At 45.9% G+C, this 23925-nt stretch overlaps 1 protein-coding gene across 1 annotated transcript in view; it reads left to right on the forward strand.

The window, feature by feature from the left end:
• Positions 1-23925, forward strand: part of CACNA1I (calcium voltage-gated channel subunit alpha1 I) — a gene marked incomplete at its 3' end in the record, with an annotated part of 84701 nt that overhangs the window by 54776 nt on the left and 6000 nt on the right. The window contains exons 11-31 of the mRNA XM_029963416.1: positions 111-228; positions 704-859; positions 1306-1396; positions 2239-2441; positions 3679-4095; positions 5016-5116; positions 6123-6246; positions 7091-7159; positions 8080-8264; positions 8592-8718; positions 9813-9938; positions 10404-10493; positions 10935-11127; positions 12231-12382; positions 14037-14146; positions 14754-14887; positions 15630-15700; positions 19267-19345; positions 19894-20015; positions 20765-21103; positions 21732-21878. Of these exons, the coding sequence (XP_029819276.1) occupies positions 111-228; positions 704-859; positions 1306-1396; positions 2239-2441; positions 3679-4095; positions 5016-5116; positions 6123-6246; positions 7091-7159; positions 8080-8264; positions 8592-8718; positions 9813-9938; positions 10404-10493; positions 10935-11127; positions 12231-12382; positions 14037-14146; positions 14754-14887; positions 15630-15700; positions 19267-19345; positions 19894-20015; positions 20765-21103; positions 21732-21878 (3154 nt within the window). The remainder of the gene's footprint in view (positions 1-110; positions 229-703; positions 860-1305; positions 1397-2238; positions 2442-3678; positions 4096-5015; positions 5117-6122; positions 6247-7090; positions 7160-8079; positions 8265-8591; positions 8719-9812; positions 9939-10403; positions 10494-10934; positions 11128-12230; positions 12383-14036; positions 14147-14753; positions 14888-15629; positions 15701-19266; positions 19346-19893; positions 20016-20764; positions 21104-21731; positions 21879-23925) is intronic.

The following is a 23925-nucleotide window of genomic DNA, read 5'->3' on the forward strand; positions in this document are numbered from 1 at the left end:
CTGTGTCGCAACATTATATTTTCATGAGGAAAAAGAGAATTACTCTGATGAGCTCATTGTGGTACCAGAGATATTTATATTTGACACCATCTCCACTTCTTGTCCCAAAGCATCCTAGGAATGCACATCTTTGGTTGCAAGTTCAGCCTCAGGACAGACACAGGAGATACAGTTCCTGACCGAAAGAATTTTGACTCCCTACTTTGGGCCATCGTCACTGTCTTCCAGGTGAGCCCACTTTGCTCTTTATGGGTGGACCAGGGCAAAGTGAAGAGGATCAAGAGATGCTTTTTCCTCATTGCAGAGCACTGCAGTCACTCCTGACAGCACAAAAGGCTGCATAAAACACTCTGTCATGTGATATTTGGAGGAAGAGCAATTGCATATTGGAACCAAACAACTGGTATATATCTCTAACAGGGGAGCTCCTTCCTTCCCTGGGGACAGTCTGCAAAGGTCACTCCTGTTGTGGCATCTCCCAAGTTTAACACTATCATCTCACTACTGCCCTAATTGTTGCTCGTTTCCTCTTGCTCAGCTGATGTTTTTGGCGCAGAACCACAGCTGGATGATGACAGTGGGTGTGTGGTTATGGGAAAGTTAAGAGGCCTGATGTGCTCCTGATGTGTATTCACTGTCCTTTTCTGGGAACCCCCATTGTGTTCTTCCTTCACGTTTATCTGACTTTAGCTTCTGATTGCAGATCCTAACCCAGGAGGACTGGAATGTCGTACTCTATAATGGCATGGCCTCCACCTCACCATGGGCTTCCCTCTACTTTGTGGCTCTCATGACATTTGGCAATTATGTACTTTTCAATCTGCTGGTGGCCATTCTCGTGGAGGGGTTCCAGGCTGAGGTAAGTTGCCACCAAGGCCTCCTCAGGAGGAGGAATAGAGGTGCTAAAAAGGTAAACTTTGGGACACTTTAAGGATACTGGACTGGATGACTTCCAAAGTATCACACCTCTGTCATTTCACTCCTGAAGTTAGGGTGCTCTTTAATTGGAAAAGAGAAAAAAAAGGCAGTGTTAACCCTTGTAGGGAAAGAGACAAGCTCTCTGAAAGGGAATTCACAATTTTCATCTTGTGTACCGCAACAGCCCCTGCCCTAGGGCGAGTTCTTTACCCCTCCAAAAGCAAGAACGCAGTACATCAGCCATCCCAAATCACACAAGATTCTTTCCAGTGATCACACTGGATGCCTGACTGCCAAGGACAATTTTGCAGTTGTTCCAGCAATGAAAGACAAGAACACATGGTCTTTTCTGTTTGAGTTCCCAAATTCTAAATTTGTGTGTTACAGGGGGATGCCAACCGGTCATACTCAGATGAAGACCAGAGTTCATCAAACATGGAGGAGTTTGATCAGTTTCAAGAGGTCCAGGAAGGCCCAGGTACGACAGCTCAAACAGTTTGCTTATGTCCTATTGCTGTTCGGTGAGAAATCTAAAAACAGATTCTGCAGAAAATTCACTCTCATCTCCAAGAACTTGCCAGTTGTCATTTTGAATTTTATGGTAGTTTGTGTTGCTGTCTGTGGAAAAACTAGAGACATGTTGGCATCCTGAGGAATGTGGTAGCTAAGTGGAGCAGTTCTTGAATGACCTCCAGAACAGCAACTGGAAGTCAGAAGTGAGACTGTCTCTGCTTAGCTTCAGGGGCATTATTTCAGGAACAGTGTGTCCAAATATGGGACCCACATTTGTAGAAGGGATACCTAGACATTAAAAAGAACTCAGGTGAGTCTGGAAGTCTTGCCTCAGCGAGAGAGTAATGAAGTTTAGAGAAACCAGAGAAATGACTTGATCACTCGCTCTGTAATTGCAGACCATAAGGAGAGATTTCTGATGGTAGATAGCTCTTTAATTGAGCAGAAAAAAGCATAATGAGATTGTAAAGGTTTGAAGCTTAAGCTAGACAAATTCAGGCTGAAAAAAAGCTGCATATTTTCAAGGAAAGATAGTTAACAGTTGGAACAGTCTGCCTACAAACTGCCTGGTAACGTCTTCATCCCTCAAAGTCTTTCCTCAGACTGCAAGTCTTTCTACAAGAGTCTTTCCAACTTGCACTGCTTTTGTCACAACACCCCAAATCAGGGGAATTGATGTTGATTGATGCTAAAGAGCTAATATTCTGTTAGTTGCTGTTAACATGGTAAAACATCAAAGCAGTCACTGCATAGTGAGGAACCCACCTTCTTCTTTTCTCATTCTTCTTTCTTCATCTTTCCACTCAGATCCCAAGCTCTGTGCAATTCCTGTAACACCTAATGGACACTTGGACCCATCCTTGCCCTCTTCCAACCCACCAGTGGCTGCTGGGGGCGTCACCAATTCTTCACGCAACTCCCTGCAACTTGACCAGATCCTTGTTGCTGTTGGATCCCGGAAGAGTAGTGTGATGTCTCTGGGGAGAATGACCCATGACCAGCGGTCCTTGGTGAGTGACTGAGTATAAAAGTGTGTCGTACCCTTCTTTTGAAGGCCAAGCACTACATTGTCTTTCTTTCATCATCTGGAGATTGCTGTGAAGGATTTCACTGCTGCTGCAGGCTTCTAACACAAGTGCATTTCCTGTCTTTGGAATCCAGATCAGTTCACATTACTTATCTAAATTTCCAGATTTTTGAAGTCTATTTCCAGGTTGCTTACTTATATTGCATTGAGTGTGGGATTCCATTCTCTCTCTCTGTGTCTCTCTCTCCCTCTCTCTCTCTCTAGGTATCTGTAGACATATATATCTATATTCCATTAAGTGTGAGAAAGGGAGAACACCAAAAAGACAGTCTCCCTCTTTGAGAGAAACACATTTTGTCCCCTTCCCCTTTCTTTGTTTTGTTTGAGTGCAGGACGCAAAGTGATGCCTTGAGTGAGTTAAGAGCACAGAAACATCTAGGTAATGCCTAGTCCCATTACAGGTGGGTTTTCTGTGAACTTTGTAACAATGAAGAGAAAAATCTTGATTTGGAGCTCCCCGTAGGAGATCCTGCTGCCCCGTGGCACTTCCCCAAACACTACAGGCTGTCTAACCAGTGCATCTCAGACCTGTCCACCTTGTCACATTAGCTTCTAGGCTTTCTACCCACTGATGTACACAGCTCTGAGGGGTGTATCAGTGCTTAAAGGGTTCATGCCCCTGTTATTTCTAAACAGGAAGAGCTAGCAGCCACGTACTACATGATAAGTTACTTATGTGGTTGAACTAAACTGTAGCCAACAAGCCTGTTTCTCTCATTTCTTCCTTTTACTAAGACTGTACTCAAAAGACAGTGTGTCAGATTATCCATCATCCTGTACTTTGCGTTATCCTTTACCCCAGGGCAGCGTAAAAAGCTGCCAGTCAGATTTTTTGAGAGCTTTATTCTTGCTCTGTGATGGTGTAAGTAACAACATCAGGCACCTGGCCTTTGGCTTTATTACTTACCTTCCCCAAAAGTGCTTTGCACACAGATGGTGCTATAAAGTAATCACAGCCAAAACCATTGCTAATTCATTATCAATTTATTGTCAGATTTACAGAGATTGCTGCTAAATTCCCACCGTGCAACTTGCTCAACATCTGATAAATGGTAACCTTCTGGCTTAGGGGCCCAGGGAGAAGTGTGCGATCTGAAATAGCATCACATGCTCTCTCCTTGTGCCTGGAGTCACTGTGTCTCCATCCCACTCTCTTACAGTCCAGTTCCCGCAGCTCCCACTATGGTGCCTGGGGCCGCAGTGGAGCCTGGGGGAGCCGTCGCTCCAGCTGGAACAGCCTGGCCCGGGGACACAGCCTGAAACACAAACATCCCTCAGCCGAGCACGAGTCCCTCCTGCCTGGGGAAGCTCACAGGGCAGCACATGGGGAGACGGATGGGACAGGAAGGGTATTTCATCACCGCCGGACACTCTCTCTGGATAATAAAGGCTCCTGTGACCTGCTGGAGTTGACCTCGGTCCCATCCGGCCACAGAGTGACCCATAAGCTGGGAGCACTGCCTGGAGCCAGCGAGCATCAGGACTGCAATGGCAAAATGCCCAGTATTGTCAAGGAGATCTTCCCAAAGATGAACAATCGCAAGGAGCGGGGAGAGGATGATGAAGAGATAGATTATGTGCGTATTTGGTGGAGGGAACGTGGGATTACGCTGCAATGTTGTGGGAAACACCAAATCCATCCTCAAGTTTCACTCTCCTTGTATGTAGATAGGAGAGCTTGCCAAGATGCGTTAGGAAAGCTGGAGGACAGCGCTGAGTGCAGATGGGACCTTTTTGTCACAGACAAGCTCAAAGCACATTGTGAGGCTGCCTGCAAGGCAACTGTACAGGTGGATGGTAGGAGGAAGGCAGATGTGAGATGTGCTCATGGTCATTTGGGAGCTGTTATTTCAGAGTTGTGCAACCAGTGATCTCTACAGGATAGGAGAAGTCAGGCTGTGGGAGCAGTGGGAGCTTTGCATGGGGAACGTCAGCAGACCAGAGCAGGAAACACAGGCACCAGAGACAAGGCAAGTGAGTTTTGTGGTGCCAGTGTGGGAGACAGCAACGCCCAATCTGTGAGCAAATCAAAGGGTGGAAAAGGTGGAGGCAGGGTCAGTAGAAATTTTGGACAGACGTATGTGCTGTATGAAATTCCAAGCCCAAGTGCCAACAGAAGGCCTTTTTGTCCTGGCTTCTCATTTAGCTGAGGTAGGGAGGTAACATTGTCCTAATTTAACAAAGCCCTTCCAACAGCTCTGAGAAGGTGTCTTGGACAACATCCTGATCTAAAAGGGACACCAGCAGTTTTGTTTGTTGTGATCTGGAGGAGAAACCAGATGCCAAGAAGTAAACAGGCCCTGGCAAAGCAGCTTCTACCTTCTTTTCCATGACTTGTTGCCTTTGAGTTGATTTCCTCATTCAGGGGCTTAAAGGCAGGTAGTGCATCTGGCAGACTGCAGGTAGTGATGTTTCTGGGTCAGATGTGAAAGGAAGAGTGTCTCTCAGGTAAATGGGAACGTAACCAGAGGCACTTGCTTCTTCTGCACCCCTACAGAGCCTGTGCTTTCGCATCCAGAAGATGATGGAAGTCTATAAGCCAGACTGGTGTGAGTTACGGGAAGACTGGTCCATATATCTCTTCTCTCCACAAAACAGGTTTGTGCAGTTTTTGCTATGAGAAGGTTGAAAAGATGGGGCAGATTCTCTTGCTGTGCTGGCCACATCCCCTGATGTTAGGTTGTGACTTTAAACTTACTAGCTGGGAAGTACTTTCTCCTCCACTGTTCCTTCTACAGCCAAACAACTTTTCCTAGATTCTGGAGATGAAACAAAGGTTGAGCATTCTAAATAGCTATTATGATCTTCCCTCCCTTTGGAGCATCCCAATTTTATTTTGTGTAATCATAAATATTTATAACAAAGCAAGGCAGGGAATACTAATGTTAACCCAAAAAGGATAAAGAATGTATTATTAATGACTCCATTATACTGATATTTCCTCCCCTGGTACTAGAACAGTCTCTCCATTTCATTTACAGGCCCAGTACCAATTTATCAGCAGTCATATCACACCTTTTAGGGTAAAGTTAGTATTCTTCTTGCCTAAAAAAGAAATTTGGGTTAAATTCTTCCTACTAAAGAGGTCTTCCCACCAGCAGAAAACGTCCATGTACCCCAGCCAACAGTATTCTCAATGATGTGCATCACCCCTTGAAAAGAAAGGGCTTTCATTGTAGATCATAAGGGAGAGCTTTTTGCTCTGACACCTGTGTTAATGTGCACAGTGTCTTTTGGAGTGGACAGAAGTGTGGTCCCCATGACTGACAACCTACCTGCCACTCCTCAGCTTTCAGCATGTGGCCTCTTTGCCATGGGTAGGTACAAAGCGTAAGTTTGGGAGGAAAACTGAAACACAGCTTCTTCTTTACAAGGCAAGATAGGAGCACAGTCATAATGGTTAGGATGCCCTTGTGCTGTTCCAGACTCCTTGTATGACTGTGGACCATCCTGGGATATTGCCGTATCAACAGACATCAGTATCAGTGATAGGAAAGCTGCTATGTCAGAGCCCAGTTTTGGCCAGAACTCTTAATTCTCTGTCCTCATAGCTCCTTGACTTGCTCTGCCTGAGGCACAGATGCCTACTGGAACTCTCTTACAGGTTTCGCCTCCTCTGCCAAACCATCATTGCTCACAAGCTCTTTGACCATGTTGTGCTGGCCTTCATCTTCCTGAACTGCATCACGATTGCCCTGGAGAGACCGCAGATTGAGCACAGAAGCACGGTGAGCACAATTACCTGCCACCTTCTTTTTAGCATAACCTCTAAGAGTAGTTCTTAAGTGTTCCCAACACTGGTATGACCTTGGGAAGAACATCATCATTAAACACCAGCTCCCACTCATTTATTCAATACCCAAGTATTAGTAATTAACATAGCGTGTGCTTCCCCTGCAGGGTCTTATAATGGGGCAACCCATTTTATAATACAGAAATCCTGATTCCTTCTGTGTTTGAAAGTAAGAGAGTCCTTCAGGAATCTGCATAGAAGAGTTGAATGGCAAAAGGGACAAGGACTGGGAACCGAAAGATAGAAGCAGCTTCCATCCTGTACAAATGGCATACCATCATTCATGTATGCTACTCTTGAGCTATTTTGGAGATGGCTCAAGCTGGCAAGTGAAATTACTTTTTCTGCTTGTCTGCCCTAGCTGACTCCCAGACTCCACTGCACTTGGATACAATCTGTGGTCAGTGGTCAGCAGCTCTTTGGGAAGTAGTCCCAGGTCAGCGCAGCAGGTCAGGACTGAGCAGCACTGGTAGAACAGGGCAGAGAGTGCCTTGAAACCAGATTTGCAGGATGCGTTGCAAATCCCATCCACTATGCTCTTCCAGAGATGGACAGGATCCTGTCCCAACTGTGGCACAGGGCTGAGCCAAGGTGTATGAGCTGAAAGCTGCCTAGCGCTGACCTCTGCCAAGGGCATCTCCCTTATTTCACCAACTTTCGGGTCCTTCACAGGATTGCAAAAGATATTATCAGAGAAACCTGACAGAGTAACAAGAAATCAAGATACATTTAAGATCTTTATCTGTTTCTTTGTTTTGTTGTTTTGGTTTTTTTTCTAGGAGAGGATCTTTCTCACTGTGTCCAACTACATTTTCACAGCAATTTTTGTAGCTGAGATGACACTGAAGGTAAGTTACTGAAGTTGAGCAGCTCAGGGCCTTTTTCCCATGTCAGACATGGTTCATATTTGCTCAGCACCCTTTTAAAATCTGTACCTCTTTTCAGTGTGCCAGGCCTTTCCTCTATCTTGGCAAAGGCAGATACTGCCTGGGGTTGAGTCCCATCTTGTCAGGCGCGAAGGGGATGTTTATCCTAGGCTTTAGATCCAACTGGATCTTAGTATCCGTGAGGGGTAGCTGACCTTTAGGTATGGATTTTGTAATGATGTTAAATGTCCATTCCCTTTCTTCTGGAGCAAGAATGGGGAAATAACAACAATATTAATAACATGTTCTTAAATGAGATAATTATTCAATAGATGTCTAAGTACTTTGCAACAATCAGGAAACCATGTTATTCCCTTCTTGTGAATGGGGAAGAGCCCTAAAAGTGTGTGCCTGAAGTTAAACCCCTAAAATTTATACCTGAATTTTGGCCATTATTTCCAGGGTGTTAAGCTCTCTCCATGGCCAGCAATTTCTGTAGCACCTGCTGTTTTTGAGAACTGCTGACAAGAAAAGCTACTCCCTTAGAGCCAAAGTATGGATTTAGGTGCCTGACTTTACCTCCCAGGTAACCTTTGAACAGGGACACTTGCCCCAGGTCTGTGGTATGGCAGGGAAAGGTTTCCTGCATGTTCCCTGTTACTCAGGGAAGTAGAAAAAAAGATGAGAAGATGCCATGGCCCTGTTATTTCTGGAGTCATGTGCCACCACTTTCCCCAAAGACATTCTCCTTCACAGACATCCAGGTGAAAATATATGAGATACACTTCAGTGTCATGAGGAATTGATAACTATTCCCCACCTTCCAACTTTCTCCATAGTTGCCCTCTACTGGGTAACGTGGAGGAGCCATTTCACCTCCTCCCCTCTCCTCTCTCTTGCAGGTAGTCTCTCTAGGCCTGTATTTTGGGGACCAGGCTTATCTCCGCAGCAGTTGGAACATCTTGGATGGCTTCTTGGTCTTCGTTTCTCTCATTGACATTGTGGTCTCAGTGGCCTCTGCTGGTGGTGCCAAAATCCTGGGGGTGCTACGAGTTCTCCGGCTGCTGCGCACCTTACGTCCCCTCCGGTCAGAATCCCACCGAGCCCTGCTCAGCCCCTTCTTCCCACTGGTTCTCCCCAGGAAGGGTGCCAGAGTCAGATCCAGCTGTGCCAGGCAAACTGTTGTCTTTGACGCGGGGAGGTCCCCCTTAGCCATATGGGTCTGATGCTAGAGGTACCTCGTCAGACACCAAACCTGTGGGAGAGAAGAGGCTTTTTGGTTACGGGAGGGTCATCTCTACTGATGGGTCACTGCATAGGGAGAGCAGGGGCCTGCTGCTGCTGAAAATGCTTAGCTTAGGCCAAACATCCCTGCCCTGCCCCTCTATCACTCTTCCCCTTCCTTCCCTTCCAGAGTCATCAGTCGAGCCCCTGGCCTGAAGCTGGTGGTGGAGACACTCATTTCTTCCCTCAAGCCCATTGGAAACATTGTCCTCATCTGCTGTGCTTTCTTCATCATCTTTGGCATCCTGGGTGTGCAGGTAGGTTGTTACTGTCCATCAAACAGCCCTTGTACCCCCACCCCTACTACCATGGGCACCTCTGTACCCCCAGGTCCTACAACAAACGTGGGGAACAAAGCAGAACAGGAGGGATGGGCAAGCCAGGAAATTTTCTGCACCAGCTTTCCCCCACAAGCTGTCTCCCACATAATGAACCTATAACCTTTGGCAAGGACAGACAGGTGCTCAGCAAGGGCAGACATTGTTGGATGTGAGAGAAAGAAGTAGACGCACCTGGCAGGAGCTGGATCAGAGTTTGGGTCAACATTATAGGGAGAGCCCAGGGCTGGCACAGCATAGGGCTCACTGGGCACATCCATGTCGGCTCACAGAGGCAAGCAGTTCAGTGCCTGCTTGCATGAACCCTACCTCCAGTTAGCTCTGTTTCTCCCCCTCACTCTGAGCCCTAAATCCACCCACAACCTTCTTTTTAATTTTTTTATTTAATCCTCTTTATTTTTGGCTGTTGCATTGCAGAGGAGCAAGGGTGTGGGCGTTACTTCCATCTCAGGGAATGTGCTATACTTAGTCTGCTCTGATGCATCTGTACAAATGCACAATCCAGTACCTTCTATATGGGGAAAGGAGCCCTGGGCAGGAGAGCCACAGCAGTGCAGTGCAGTCTTGTCAAAAAAAAAAAAAAGAGAGGTAAATGAGAAGAGGATGGCTTTTTCTGGTTCTTTACCCTCAGATGAGATCTTTTCCCATCAGCACTCTCAGTAACTGGGAAGCAGGGAGAGAAGATTACTCTAGGGGACTGATTAGAAGATACTTTTTCCCTTTGTACCCAAAAAGTCTTCCCTAAGGGCTGTCAGATGGTAAGGACTTACAGTCACTGCTGGCCTGGGGGGGTGGAGGAGGCTGAAAAGCCAGGTGTGAGTTTACAGGGGTGGTCCTGGCTCCTTAGCAATGTTTGAGCCTGTGCTCTACATTGTGGTGGTGGTGTCCCTGCTATGCTCCACATGGCTTGCGGTCTTGCAGCCCACCCAGCATTTTGGGAGCTTTTGCACATCCCAGGGAGCATGGGGAACCCCGTGGGGAAAGGCGCTGATGGGGTCATTCCCCTCCTGCAGCTCTTCAAGGGCAAGTTCTACCACTGCCTGGGAGTCGACATCAGGAACATCACCAACCGGTCCGACTGCATGGCTGCCAACTACAAGTGGGTACACCACAAGTATAACTTCGACAACCTGGGACAGGTGAGTGTGTCACAGCCCCTGCCTCTGTCTCCTCCTATACGTATACTCCTCTCCAGGGTACAGATACACTGCCTGGAAAGCCTGATCCCTGGGCCAGAGTGAGTGATTATTTGGTATGGGTATCCATGCAGAAGCTGTGTCACTAGTGGGTTGGTATCAGGATAATGTTTACAAGTTGTAGGGGAAAGAAAAGTTGTAGCAGCAGAGAGCTTGATTTTCTCTTTTCTCCTGCCACAAAGCAGATGGTCTTCACAACCTCTCTCCTCTGCTGAGTTTGACTGCACATGGCTTCCTGTTATCCCCTCTCTGTCCTCTGCATGGGAGGGAGCAGGTTTTGATGTGTGCAGAGACACAGGCAGGAAGAGTATTTCAGTGCTGTGTGTGTTAGGCCATAAACTCATGATTTTTTTCTCCCTGCCTGCCAGATGCACCTGCTCCACATCTGCTTTGCTTTGTATGTTGCAGGCTCTGATGTCCCTCTTTGTTCTGGCTTCCAAGGATGGCTGGGTCAATATTATGTATAATGGACTAGATGCTGTAGCTGTTGACCAGCAGGTACAAAGATTTCCTTGTGAAAGGACCTTTTTCACTTTCCTTGGGCTAGTAAGGCAGAAGTATACTTTAACATCCTGCTTCAGATACCTCCCTCAGAACAAGATTCCCTTCCAGGGCCCTTCTGAATCCTTTGCTCACCTATTTGCAAGGGGTCAGGTCCATGGACTTGCCTAGTTCATGCAGGGAGGTGCAGCTGTGCCTGTTTAGTAGGTGTCTGTAGTAATTCATACCTTCTACTCAGCTTAGATCTTACAGCGGGCCCTTATTTATAATGATGGAGCAACCATGCCCTGTGGTTTTCTGGGTGTGCTGGCTCCTTCCTGACCCACAGATGGTTATTTTAATGCCTTATAAAGCAGGAACTGTTGGGCTGCTGCCCACTGCATCCCTATTCCTTTACTGCTAAGACCATGACCAGCTCTGTTTTCCCCCTTCCTCCAGCCAGTGACCAACAACAACCCCTGGATGCTACTCTACTTCATCTCCTTCCTCCTCATTGTCAGCTTCTTTGTGCTCAACATGTTCGTGGGGGTGGTGGTGGAGAACTTCCACAAGTGCCGGCAGCACCAGGAGGCTGAGGAGGCACGCCGGCGGGAGGAGAAGCGCTTGCGACGCTTGGAGAAGAAGCGAAGGAGTAAGGCACAGCCTAAGTGTTTGGTTGGTTTGTAGGCCAAGGTTTTCTGAGAAAAACCTTTTCCTCTTCTTTTTCTTTCCTGATGGACTGGTCTCCAAAATACATTGCTCGTGGCCGTGCTCTCAGCCTTCCTCCCTGCACCACTGCCGTGCCACTACACACCTCACTAGGGCAGTCTGGGGAAGAGGGGTGACTGATGAAGTCTGCTGGGACTCTAGGGAAGCCACTGGGGCTTTAGCACCCTGCTCCTCAGGGGATAATGTACCAAAAATACCCCTGTGCACATGCTCGCGAGCACTGTTGACACAGAGCATCCACACATCAATACACCTCCTGGCCTTGGGACAGTCCCACCTGGGCTTCCTGCAACTCAGCTGGTGATTGAAGGAAGACCTGGAGAGACCATCCTTTGTGTTTAACCCTAAATTTAAAGAAGAAGGAGGGAAAAAAAAAAAGAGGAAGGCCACTGTGTTTTGTTCCTGGTTCTTTCCATCAGTGTTGCACTGTCACTCCTTGGGATCCCAAATCCTCTATGGTGAAAGAAACTCTCTTTTCCTGGTGTTTCTGTCCTCTTCTATGTTACCTTTAGACAAAAATTGCAAAAGCGTCCTTGCCCCTGGAAATCATTCCTACTACCCAGACTGATGGTTTTCTTACATTCACAGCCTGTGGGCATGCTTTCCCTTTCTGTGCTCCAGTTTTTCCCCTCTCTCCCCTGACACCCCAGGGCCTCTCCTTGAACCATCTGCTCCCTTTTATCAAAAGTGAACTTAATTTGTTAGGATACGAAATGCTGATTTAGCACCATTCCTACAAACGTAGACTAACAGATTTCCTTTCTAGCATTCCTTTCCTTATCTTTTTTCTACTTATTTTTTCCCCACTTCTTCTTTCCTCTTTTTTTTTTTTTTTGTATTTCCCTTCCCCTCCTTCCTATGTCCCTTATCTTTTACCTATCCTTTTCTGGTTTTTCTCTCTCCCGCCTTCATTCCCTTTTCTTTCAACACCTGTCACCAGTCTTATGCCTTCTTCTTTCTCTGTTTCTTACCCATTTCTTTCTTTCTTTCTTTCTTCCTCTGCCCATATCCCTCTTTCCACTGAAGAGGCACAGCGTTTGCCGTACTATGCTACCTACTGCCCCATACGCCTCCTTATTCATTCGGTCTGCACCAGCCACTATCTGGACATCTTCATCACTTTCATCATCTGCCTCAACGTGGTCACTATGTCCTTGGAGCACTACAACCAACCTGTGGTGAGTGAGATCATGGAGATAAGCCCTGCCTCTAGACATTAGGTTACTTTGCTACAACTCTCTGATGACCACTGCCCACCAGCATAAGTAGGACACTTGACTGTCTCTAAAAACTACTGTTAAAATTTTGTAAGATTTAATATAGTAGGCGAAGCTGGGTGAAGAGTCTCACAGGTGTCCAGAAAGATAGTTCCTACTCAGACACTTGTTAGCCATTAAAATCAATAGAGAGAAGGCATCTAAGCAAGAGTCAGGCCCCTAGAAAACATGGTGCAATTAAGTCTCCGTGCTTTATATTAGTAAGTGGATTTGTGGGTCACCCAAATTTAGCTCCCTGCTCTGCTTTTTATGTTCCTCTGGATCCTAACAGGAGTGGTGGAAGCAGCAGTGTCCTGGGAGCTTCAGGCTTTGCATCAGATTTCCAAATATCAGTCCAATTCCCCTGCCATATGACCTGAGCTCAGAAAATTAGAGTGGCTGGTTGTGCGTCATGGGATGGGATGTCTTTACCAAGCCACCTCTTTTTAGTGAGAGAAGCTGCAGGGCCAAAGTGCCGAGTAGAGCCTCTCTCAGCTGCAGGGGATGATTCCCAATACAGCACCTTGGAGGCCAAATAAATTTTACACTTTGGCTGGGGAAGACCATGTACCTCAGTGTTCCTGGCAAAACTCTAGATACCTTTGATGGAAACAATGTATGCTGCACATATCAGAGGAGCCTTCTGCCTCCATATGTAGAAAAAGCATTCATCATGACATCTACCCAGTAGCATTTCAGTTTGGTTTAGGCTGGCAGCTCTGATGTCTGAACAGGTTGTCCAAGGTAACTCAGGCTTTGAGCAGCAACTCAATCTGTCTGTCATTCAAATCTACCACCAGGCTCCTCTGTTTCTTGCCTATCTTGCCCAACTGCCCAGCTTTTATCTTGCCCTTGATAGTGCCCAGTTTTACTCTACAGGAACCCTCAACTTTTATCTGTTGGCATCCTCGCATCAGGCCTTTGTTCCTGAACAAGTCACTCCTCTTCCTTACTCCTCAGCTCCTTTCCCTGGAACACAGGTCCAACCATGCCAGCCTGTTGTCAGGCTTTGTTAAACAATGTTATCAAAGCTCTTCAAACCCTTCCAGTACAAAACGCCCACTGCTCACACTAGTCCTTGGTGGTAGAGAAGGGGCAGCATGTAAAAGAACCAAAAGCCAATCAGCTCAGAGGTGTGACATGCTGGCCCCAGACCAAGGCACAGCAGGGTTTCCTCCCATCAGAGATGACCTGTATCCACAATTAGAGTAACCTTTATTCTTCACTCCTGGTTGATAGCTATGCCAGTGCCACTAACAAGGTGTCATCCAGGTGGCACAGGCTACTGGCAGAAGAGAAGGCTGATGGTATTTTGTGGATTCTTCTTGCAATAGCCTCCTCCTCCCCATTATGCTGAACAGTACAGGAGAAAGGATCCTGATAAGAACATGGGGCAGAGAGGCCAGCTGGTGCTTGCCCTTAGTAGGCAGCCTCCACATTCAAGTAGGTAGGAAGCATGGGGTAGCTTCCCCACCTCACAATGAATACCTGGCACTTAGGAGAGTCCCCGCGCAGAGGAGATTTGTGCTTGATGTTGCTTTTGCCTAAATTCTTTGCCCTCTTTTTCTGCTGGAAGTCCCTGGAGACCGCCCTCAAGTACTGCAACTACCTGTTCACCACTGTCTTTGTGTTTGAGGCAGTCCTCAAGCTGGTGGCATTTGGTCTGCGACGATTCTTCAAAGACAGGTGAGCAGGGGGTTGTCAACCGTGACTGTAGAACAGCTGGGTTTGGGGTAGAGGTTTTGAGGACAATTCCCTATCTAGAGTGTGAGGTGGTGGCAGAGTGCCCTGACTGCCTCCCAGTTCTGCACAGCATGGACCTCACCTCAGTCTGCCTGAGCTACAATGCCTAGGCAATAGTGAGAGTTGTCCAAAAATTGCCTCTTTGTTGGCATCTGCTGGTTAGGCTAGAAAGCAAAGGAGATGAGGTTAGAGAGAGACATTTTTTTTCCTGCCCTTGAGGCAAACTGTGAGCATTCTGAAGCAGAACATACATAACAAAGTCGATTTGAGGTAGTAAGGCTGTAAAAAGCTGAGCCCATTAGTCAATGCATAGCGCCACAGTAACACAGCTCCATGCTTCCAAATCAGGCTGGCTTGCCTCTGGCTGCTCAGGCTGTGTGCAAAGTGAATCTCTGTTTGTCTGCAAAAACCCATATAGGCCAACTCAGAGTGAGGCCTTGAACTCATACATAAAGAAATGTTTAGGTTGAAGTGGAAACAATTCACTTTGTTTTTCAGGGAAATGGAAAAACTCTATCTTCCTTTATTGTCTTCAATTTTTCTTCTTAAGGTGGAACCAGCTGGATCTGGCCATTGTGCTGCTGTCTGTCATGGGCATCACACTGGAAGAGATTGAAATCAATGCTGCTCTCCCAATTAACCCCACTATCATCCGGATCATGAGGGTGCTGCGTATCGCCCGGGGTGAGACACTGGCCGAAGGCAGGGTACATGTGGCCATGGAGTGGGACTTGGTGCCATGACTCATTGAGCAGTGGCTGTAGAGTCATGGGCTCACCCTGTCCCCAACCCTGGAGGAACCTCTAGGGTGTCCTTTGTCACAACCCAGCAGGGATTCTTCTGGGATGTGATGAAGGACGGCCTAGAGGATAAGACTTTCTGGCTCCCTTGGAGGTGAAGGACTAAGAGGGTGGGCAGATCATGTGAGAACTGAACTTTCTCTGTTTCTTATTTATGGGGCAAGCATGGCAACGGTGTGTGAAGAAGAGGCCACAAAGCAGGTTGAAGTTTGCACAGGCAGGGGCCTGAATCTTCCTGGTGGTGGCCAAAGTGTGCTAAACTGGATTAACAGTGGTATCTGGAGGAAGAGAAACTGATGGAAGGAGAAATCCAAGCAGAGGGACAATTGGGGTACACATTGCTGAGAAAAGGAGCACTTGGTTATAGTGCCTGGGTGAACCAGAAGTCCAATAAGCATGGGTGGTAGAAGCAGAGTATTTAGTAAAAAGGATGTGGACTGGAGTAGAAGGAACAACTAGGGTTGTACAGTCAAAAGGGAAAAGGAGGATGAGGGGGAAAATCCAGTTTTTCTAGGGCAAGGGGAGACAGGACATCTATCTTGTGCTATTGTCATTAATAAGTCACACAAAGGACAGACTTTCTGAGCTTAGTCTGAACCACACTTCTCTTGTGCTTGTTGTGACAGTCCTGAAGCTACTGAAGATGGCCACAGGAATGCGAGCGCTGCTGGATACCGTTGTCCAAGCCCTGCCACAGGTAAAACAGACCAGCTTCCCAAAAGACTCCTCTGCTGTCCCTTTCTTCCGAAGGGCTGATTCTTGTGTAGTCTCAAAGATAGTGCCTACTGTGTTGTGCAGGCAACTGCCTGAAGGTTATGTCCAAGTTTTCATGTCATTCAGGGGGGTACAGCTCACCTCACATCTTTGTTCTCCAGTGGGTGAATGAAATAAGGTTTGACTCCTGGATAAGGGCAGATTTCTTCGCATCGTGTCTAGCTAGTGTCTAACTGCAGTTAGTCCTCAGCTCCTTTCTCTCCTCTCCACAAGCAGGGAAGAGTGACTGGCAGCCATTTCAGGAGGAAAGGAAGTCTTCGTATCACTGGCCCTCTCACCCTTCCCTGCATATGCCCCCTTTTTCCCCCTTCTCTTTCATTCACGCTCTCAGCACTTCTTTTCTTAGCAAGTGCCTCCCCCTTCCTTCTTTTTCTTCTTTTCTCCTCCTGGGTCCCTTTGTGTTTCTGAGCCTCTCATATATGAGAAGCAGTGACATGCTCTGTTGTGGCTCACGCAGCCGGCAGTTAAGTGTCTACTGCAAGACAGCTAGACAGAAGGATTTCATGAGCTGTGAGCGGCAGCTGTTCCCGAATGAGATGCTGACACAGTGCTTTACACAGGCTTCAAACCCACTGTGAGTATCCTCCATGATGGATGAGCAGCCAGGGAGTCTGGTCCCCTTCCCTTTGGATTGTTAAGAGAGAATTGTTATGCAAGAAGTAGTGGCACCAAGTGGCTCTACTGATCATACATCAGGCCATTCCCCTGGCAGGCCCTGAGAAGGCAACTATATTGCATGATATCAAAATGCACAGGCATTTGTCAGTCGATTTATCAGCTAATGTGCCAGTGCTGGTGAGTGATGATGAGCTGAGATTCAGTCTGAAAACAGCATGAGTAGTTACCCAAGGAATTTACTTCTGATGTTGGTGACAACAAACGTCAATCTGAAAAAGAGGAATCTTGATCGCACAAAAGTGAGAGGGGAACTCTGTCATCTTTTATGGATCTTGAGCTCTGTCTGATCGCTCATGCTTTTTATTAAACAGTAATTAATTTTGAGTAATAATAATAGTAATAATAACAATAATTCATATGTAGGATATATAATATCATAATTCAGGATAGTTGTGGGCTGAGATACACTGGACAATGAAAGGAACAGGAGATTAAGGATGTTCTTATAGCAGGCAGATTCGGACCAGTAACATTTGTTAGTTCTGGCTCTGCTGCCCCAGGCTGACTCAGTGAAGCTTCTTTGCACCTTGCTCTTTTCCATTCCAGGAGCCACAAGAGATGATTTTTCTCAGGCAAGGGTCTGGAATGGAGCAGGTCTTCAGATCCAGCATCTGCATGTCTGTGGCATGTTTATTCTGCAACCCAGATAAATGCACACAGATGCACACAGAGCTGGATGAAATAGTATCCATAAACCCTTGGTAAGAGGACTCTGCAATATATTTGCACCTAAATGATGAGACTCAACTTCTATCCCCAAAATATAGAGCATAAATAAGAGACTAGGAAATATTCATATCCCTGTCATGTAGATGGAGAAACTGAGTCATCAGAGAGTAAAGTCTTTTGTAAAGAGCATGGCTGGGACCTATGAGTCCCTGCTTCTGGTCCTAGCCACAAACATATTCTTCCATACTTTGTAAATTCTGACTTTTCTCTCTCCAGTTTACATACATCTCCTTTGCTCACCAAGTTGGTAGGTCAGGTCTTTTGGAGGTCATTAATATCTGCCCCAAAACAAGCAGATGTCAGAAGGTTTAGCCTCTAGGTATTTCCTGGGAGGTAATAACAAGCAGTACTTAATCCCTCCAGCATCAAAGCCTATGATACTTCCTATTGACTGGCTTTTACTTCCTCCTGTAACAGTTTGGCTTTGTTTAATGAAGTTGTGTAACAGGGATAAAAAATCACTCCATGGTTGTGTAAAAATCCACACTTAAAGTGCTTAAATCCACCAGTTTCACTCTTAAAAGAATAAATTTAGTCTCCATATTTTATACACTGGATCTTTAGGGGACAATTGCATTATCTGTAATATTATTCTCCAAGATTTATTGGTTTTGCCAAAAGAAGCAGTTTAAAATAAGCTGTCCTTTCCCTTGTGCTTTTTCCTCTTCTTGACCTTTCTGTTTTTGTTCGTAGAGCACAGACTCATATCAGGGATTTTGGCTTGCTAACGTCATACAAGGCATCTCCAGTTGTCCCGTTTCAACTCCCTTCCTGTCTTTGTTATACTGCAGCAATTCTTAATAGTGAATAGAGCTTTAATTTTAAAGAGCCCTTTGGAAATGTAGTCCTTAGCTAAGTTTTATTAACTTCTTTTTCTTAATGCCCTGTAGACACAGACCCAGTGGTATGTGTTCACAGCATTAACTATGGTGTCCACTTTAGTAATCAGAAATAATTTCTTTCACTGAGTATGTAGGGAGCCAGAATCTGGCAGCTCGGGGGAGTGGGTGGGCTGAATCATTTATTTCTCTGCTGAATTTGGATGGCACAGCAGTTACAATGACTAAATTAGACTCCTGAAGTGGATGATTCTAACAAAGGCCCAGTGACCACATGCATTCAGACCAGAAACTGTTCCGTTCTTCAGAAACACCCGTATGCCAGTTAGGTACCTAATTTTTCCATGACTTCTCTTGTTCCACCAACACTATGCTAACCATTACTAGTATTTTCTGCTACTGTTCAACCTGCTTCTTCCAAAACCCACTCCAGGTCCTGACATATAATCTGACTGCCCCATGTGCTGGGTGGGGAGGAGATTCAGAGGCAAGCTGTGATTTGGGAGAGTGAGGACTGGGTGGCAGTGCCCATATTGCTGCTGCATTTTTGCACCATGAGGAAGCAATCCTCTCATGGGGATGTTTCCCAAAAGCAGCCACTGAAGGTCTAGAAGTCAGGCTTTGTCCTAGTATTCATGAGATGCAAAGGTAGCTCTGCTTCCTCTCTTGACTCCTTCATAGTCCCCTCTCTTCTCCTCCTTCTCTACACACATCTTACAAATATGTCTTTACCCTTCTTCCTTCCCACCTGCCTATTCCTCCCACAAGCCTTGATGTAACCTCCACTTGTAGCTGGTGCTGGTGTACCTGTGTCCCTGTCTCCTTGTAACACTGTTCTTGCACTATTCACATGATCGTAACTTCAAGGGATTTAGGCAGTTTGGTGGGGCACGTAGCACTGCAGGACGTCTCCACGCTCTGACTCACAGCTTGTCCTTCACCCAGCCAAACTGGCTTCACCTTCTGTGCCCCTGCTCCAATGTGCTTGTCTCCACCTGTCCCAGAAACTGCACACTTCAGTCAGCTCTGGCCAGAACTTCTGCTGGAATGAAGGCAACTGGATAAAGGGTCCAGCTGCAACTGGAGCCACGACCGATGATTTCCCTAGTGTTGAACAATTGTTTGGTTGCATTTGTACACTGGGAATTCACTGCTGTTCTCTTCAGGCTCTGAAAGGCAGAAACACTTGCCTGTACAGCTGAAATAAGCTTTGGGATAGGCTGACCATGCCCTTTGCTTTCAGGTGGGAAACCTTGGACTTCTTTTCATGCTCCTCTTTTTCATCTACGCTGCTCTAGGAGTGGAGCTCTTTGGAAAACTGGGTAAGTCTCAAGCAGACCATGCTCCAGTGGGAGCTACAAACCTGCTGGTTAAGGTTTCTCAAAATCAGTACTCTTCAATAAAGAGACTGGATTATTTGATGGACTTTATTCTCTCTTATGCATAATTGATATAAGAGGAATTTCCTCTAAATTTTTGTAGTCCTAACAGTCTAACAAAATAAAAGCAGCCTCTAGTTTCTCTTATATTCTTAAACATTTGCTTTTCCTGCACTGTATGCCTTGATGTTGCCTTTAAGATTACAAGAAAAAGTTAGGGAAAGTTTATTTACATCTCTTGCCATGGAACATTGATCAAGGAGAAAGGCAGCTCAATGACATATTCGGAGGATACTCCTGAGAAACAGAGTACACTGCATGATATCTCAGGGCTGGGCCGTCAGGCATTTTTTTGTATTGATGTCCAGCAGCCAACTGTTGGGCAAGGTGCTGATGCCATTACCTGAGGTCTTCAGGCTATGAGTTTGTATTGTTGATCTCAGGGCTGGTAATGTGTCCTCCACTGAGTGCTACAATCCCCTTTTTTTCAGTATGCAATGATGAGAACCCCTGTGAGGGCATGAGCCGCCACGCCACCTTTGAGAACTTCGGGATGGCCTTCCTCACACTTTTCCAGGTGTCCACAGGTGACAACTGGAATGGGATCATGAAGGTAACTGCCTTTGGGACAATAATCTCCTAGTTATGGGGAGGAGAAGTTCTAATGTGTGCTCTGTTCAGCACTGCTTGGGCTAGCAAAGGGAAGGAACACAGAAGCTGGGTTGATAGATAGACCCTGCTTGGTCTAGAGTCTCTCTCCCCAACGTGGTAACTCAAACCTTGGGCTCATCTAGTCCTAGAGACATCTGATTGAGAAAGTGCCAATTTTCCTTGGGAGGAACAAGAAGACTGTCCAGGCTAAGAGGAAATATTCACTGTAGTAAGGTCTGTTATCAAAGCTCAGCACAGGACATGTGTGTTAGACATGGTACCCATCTGCAGAGGTACCAGGAAAATCCAAAATAAATACTTACTTCCTTCAGAGGACAGAGAGAAAGGCAAGTTTTTTGATTGCATTTGGTGTTTTTGAGTCTGGAGGGGAGAAGACAGTACCAGACTGCTCGTTTTTGGTCTTGCTCACATGCGTGAGGCTACAGTGGCAGCAACATGCGATGGTCTGAAAGTGTTTGCTCCATATGCTTTTGGATGTTTTCCCTCTGAAGCAGATAGCATGTGCGCAGATAGTGTCCCAAGTTCTTTGGGGACCTCATTATCCCAATGGGTATGGCATGCTAGAAGTGTTTTCCTTGTTCCTTCCATTGGCATCAGTGATTTTTGGCAGGAAGAGCAACCAATACTTTATTCTTACTTCGGCTTTTCCTTCCTTCCATCGTTCCCTCTCAAACCCAACTTCCCCTCAAGGATACTTTGCGTGACTGCAGCCACGATGACCGGAGCTGCCTCAGCAACCTGCAGTTCATCTCCCCACTATACTTTGTCAGCTTTGTGCTCACAGCCCAGTTTGTCCTCATCAATGTGGTGGTAGCCGTGCTCATGAAACATCTCGACGACAGCAACAAAGAGGCCCAGGAGGATGCAGAGATGGATGCTGAGCTTGAGCTGGAAATTGCTCATGGGCTGTGCTCCCGCAAGTCAGGCTCTCCAAATTCAGGACAGGGAAAAGGAGCAGGAACAGGAGGAGATGGTGGTAGAACAGATCCTGAAGGACATCTGTGCACGAGATGTTACTCTCCAGCCCAGGTGAGTACACCTAACTTTGAGCTTACTAACCAAACTGCAGCAAGTAGCTGTGGGTAGAAGCCGGGCAGCCTAGATGACTGAGGGCTTAGCAGTAGCAGACAGTGTCTTCCACCTCAGGAGCAGAGGTTTTGCTTTCAGCAGTAGACTTTTGAGTTGGTAGCATCACGTAGGGACAAGGCTGTGACAGCAGTGTGTCCTGTTTATTGTCATCATGGTGCAGGAACCTGAGGGCCAGCAGAGGAGGGATGGAGCAGATTAGCTAAAGGTGTGACAGGAGCAAATTTGAGATGGGAGCTCAGGAGATGAGTGCAGGGGAAATGGCAGATCGAGTGAGGCACTCTAGAAAAGCTGAAAGGGAGGTGTGAGCAGTGCTGTGATGCACTGAAAGTGAGTGAAGACTGTCCCTCATTTTTTATTTTCTTTTTTTGCATTGAACTCTGGCATCTTTACACAACCTATGGAGCAAGTGTTCCCCCAGTGACCCTGTGCAAGTACCTGCAGAACAAGATGCTGCTCCAGATGAGTCAGGCTGGAGAACCCAGCCCCAAATTCACATGAAACTTTAAAGCAAAAAACTCGACATTCTTAAAATGATCTCTCCCGTCCTCCCCCCTTTCTTGTCCCCTAGGAGAACTTATGGCTGGACAGTGTCTCTTTAATTATTAAGGACTCCTTCGACGGGGAGTTAATGATCATCGATAACCTATCGGGCTCCGTCTTCCACCATTACTCCTCGCCGGCCATGTGCGAGAAGTGTAACCATGACAAGCAAGAGGTAACCTGCGTACGAGGATGTGTGAGGGGACCCTCCCCCCAGGGCCTGCACACCCACACCCACATGCCCACAGGTCATCTGATGTGTGCTCCTGACTGTAGACTGTGTAGCCAGTAGACCTTGTTGACCTGTGTTTGTTATTTGTCGTGAAGTGCTGATACTGCCTCTAGTACAGGCCTGCCCTGTTCAGCCACAGGTGGATGTTTGAGGTGGTGGAAAAGTGAGACGTGACCGGCTACAGGTCAGGAGGGACTGAATGACCTGTGGAGAAATGATTATGAAGGCATCCTGGCAGCTCTTGTTGTGTTCAATTCTGCAAGAAAAGGCTAGGTTCACGCTCATCTTGTATGGAGGACTCAAAGGATCTCACCCCAATGACAGCACTCAGAAGCAATTCAGTGGGAGATTTAAGCATGTGTTTTTTCCTTAAGCACGTGCTTGCTCATTCCCTGTTGAGGTCGATGAATTAAGCACAAGTTTAAATGCCTTGTTGAGTAGAGTCAGCCTCTGTGAGCAAGGATTGGTTTGTAGTGAAAACCGGTTAATTAGTTTGAGCAAAAACTAAATAAAAATGGGCCCACTGAGAAAGTTTGTTAGCTGACAAATGGGTTGTTGTTAAGAGCAGGACACCAAATGGCTTAGACTTGAGCTTCTAAAGTTGGTAGATGCTTTGGAAAACTGCTTCCTAAGCTATTAGTCTTTTCATGTTGTGAAACTTCAGGAACAAAGTAGTCTGGGAGGAGTTAGATGAGGAGTAGAATTAATTTTATATCTGAAGTAATTTTATTGGATTTAAGTGCTCCCATTTTGTGTGCTCAGACTTGTAGCAGTAGTGTGGCTTATCTAACAGTAAATTGGTGCATCAGTGGCAATCTTCATTTTCTCCTTCTCCATAACTAACTTGATATTTTGCTATCGCTTATAAAGAAACAACGAAACTTGGGAAATGAGCTCTTATTGGCAAATTACTCTATCCATGTTTGAAGAAAGCATTATTTTGTTTGGCTTCAGATGCCTAGTTCTGATGTTCTAATTTTTTCTCAGTTTTTCAGCTATCTGCTCATCCCCATAGCTTCCCTTTGAAAGTATCAAAATGCAAACATTGCTGTAGTTTATTATTATTGCAACACCTCACAAATGGATGCTTCATTAGTGCAACCAAATAACTAGTTTTCAATTAACTGCAATTTCCACTGCTTTACTTAAGTCCTTATGTTCAGCAATTGGTGCTCAGCTTTCTCAGCAAATGAGATCTCCTAAGGCATTCCAGAATGATTACCCCAAAATTAAGTCATTTGCAGCTACTTTGCTACATTTTAAAACCTTCCAGTCTTCCGTATCCCACTTAGGAATGAAGGCAACCACGTTTTCTTACCTTTCCATCAAAAAAACTAGATAGCAAAATCTTCAAGTGCAACCCACAGCCACAGCAGCGTTTGATATAATAATCACAACTGAAGAATGATTCTTATATCATATTTTCTAGTGGTTGTTATAGAGCCATAAATTATTTTTCAAAATTGACATTTAAATACATCTAAAATATGGATTCAAGAAGAAATTATCTATATATGCAAGAATAACTTCAGTAATAAAATGTAGATATTTTATGTCTGATGATATGAATCAAAACTACAGCTCAGGATTTTAAGTCATAATTGATTGTGACCTTCTCTTCATATTCCATAGTAAAAAACACTGAGGAAATTTGAACAGGAAATCACTATATGGATATATAACTAACATCAGGAATGCACATAGTCATTAGAGTTTACCCTGCTACATCAACATATTCAAATAGGTATTGTACACACAGACAGAACTGTACTGTCTCAAAGCAATTGACAGCAAGTTACATAGGAAAAATAGTTTTTATCTAGTCCTCTTCAATACATATGTATTCAAAAAAACCAGTATGCTTGCTGTCCACCATATCACCCTTAACTCTGCCCTTGTGACAAAAATCACTTATTAGCCAGAAATGTTCACTCTGATTTCATTGGTGATTTAATTAACCAAGATGCTGAGCACAGTGGATGGACACAAC

The sequence above is a fragment of the Manacus vitellinus genome, unplaced genomic scaffold, assembly GCF_001715985.3.
Source record: "Manacus vitellinus isolate BGI_N305 unplaced genomic scaffold, ASM171598v3 scaffold_5_pilon, whole genome shotgun sequence".
Taxonomy (NCBI): Eukaryota; Metazoa; Chordata; class Aves; order Passeriformes; family Pipridae; genus Manacus; species Manacus vitellinus.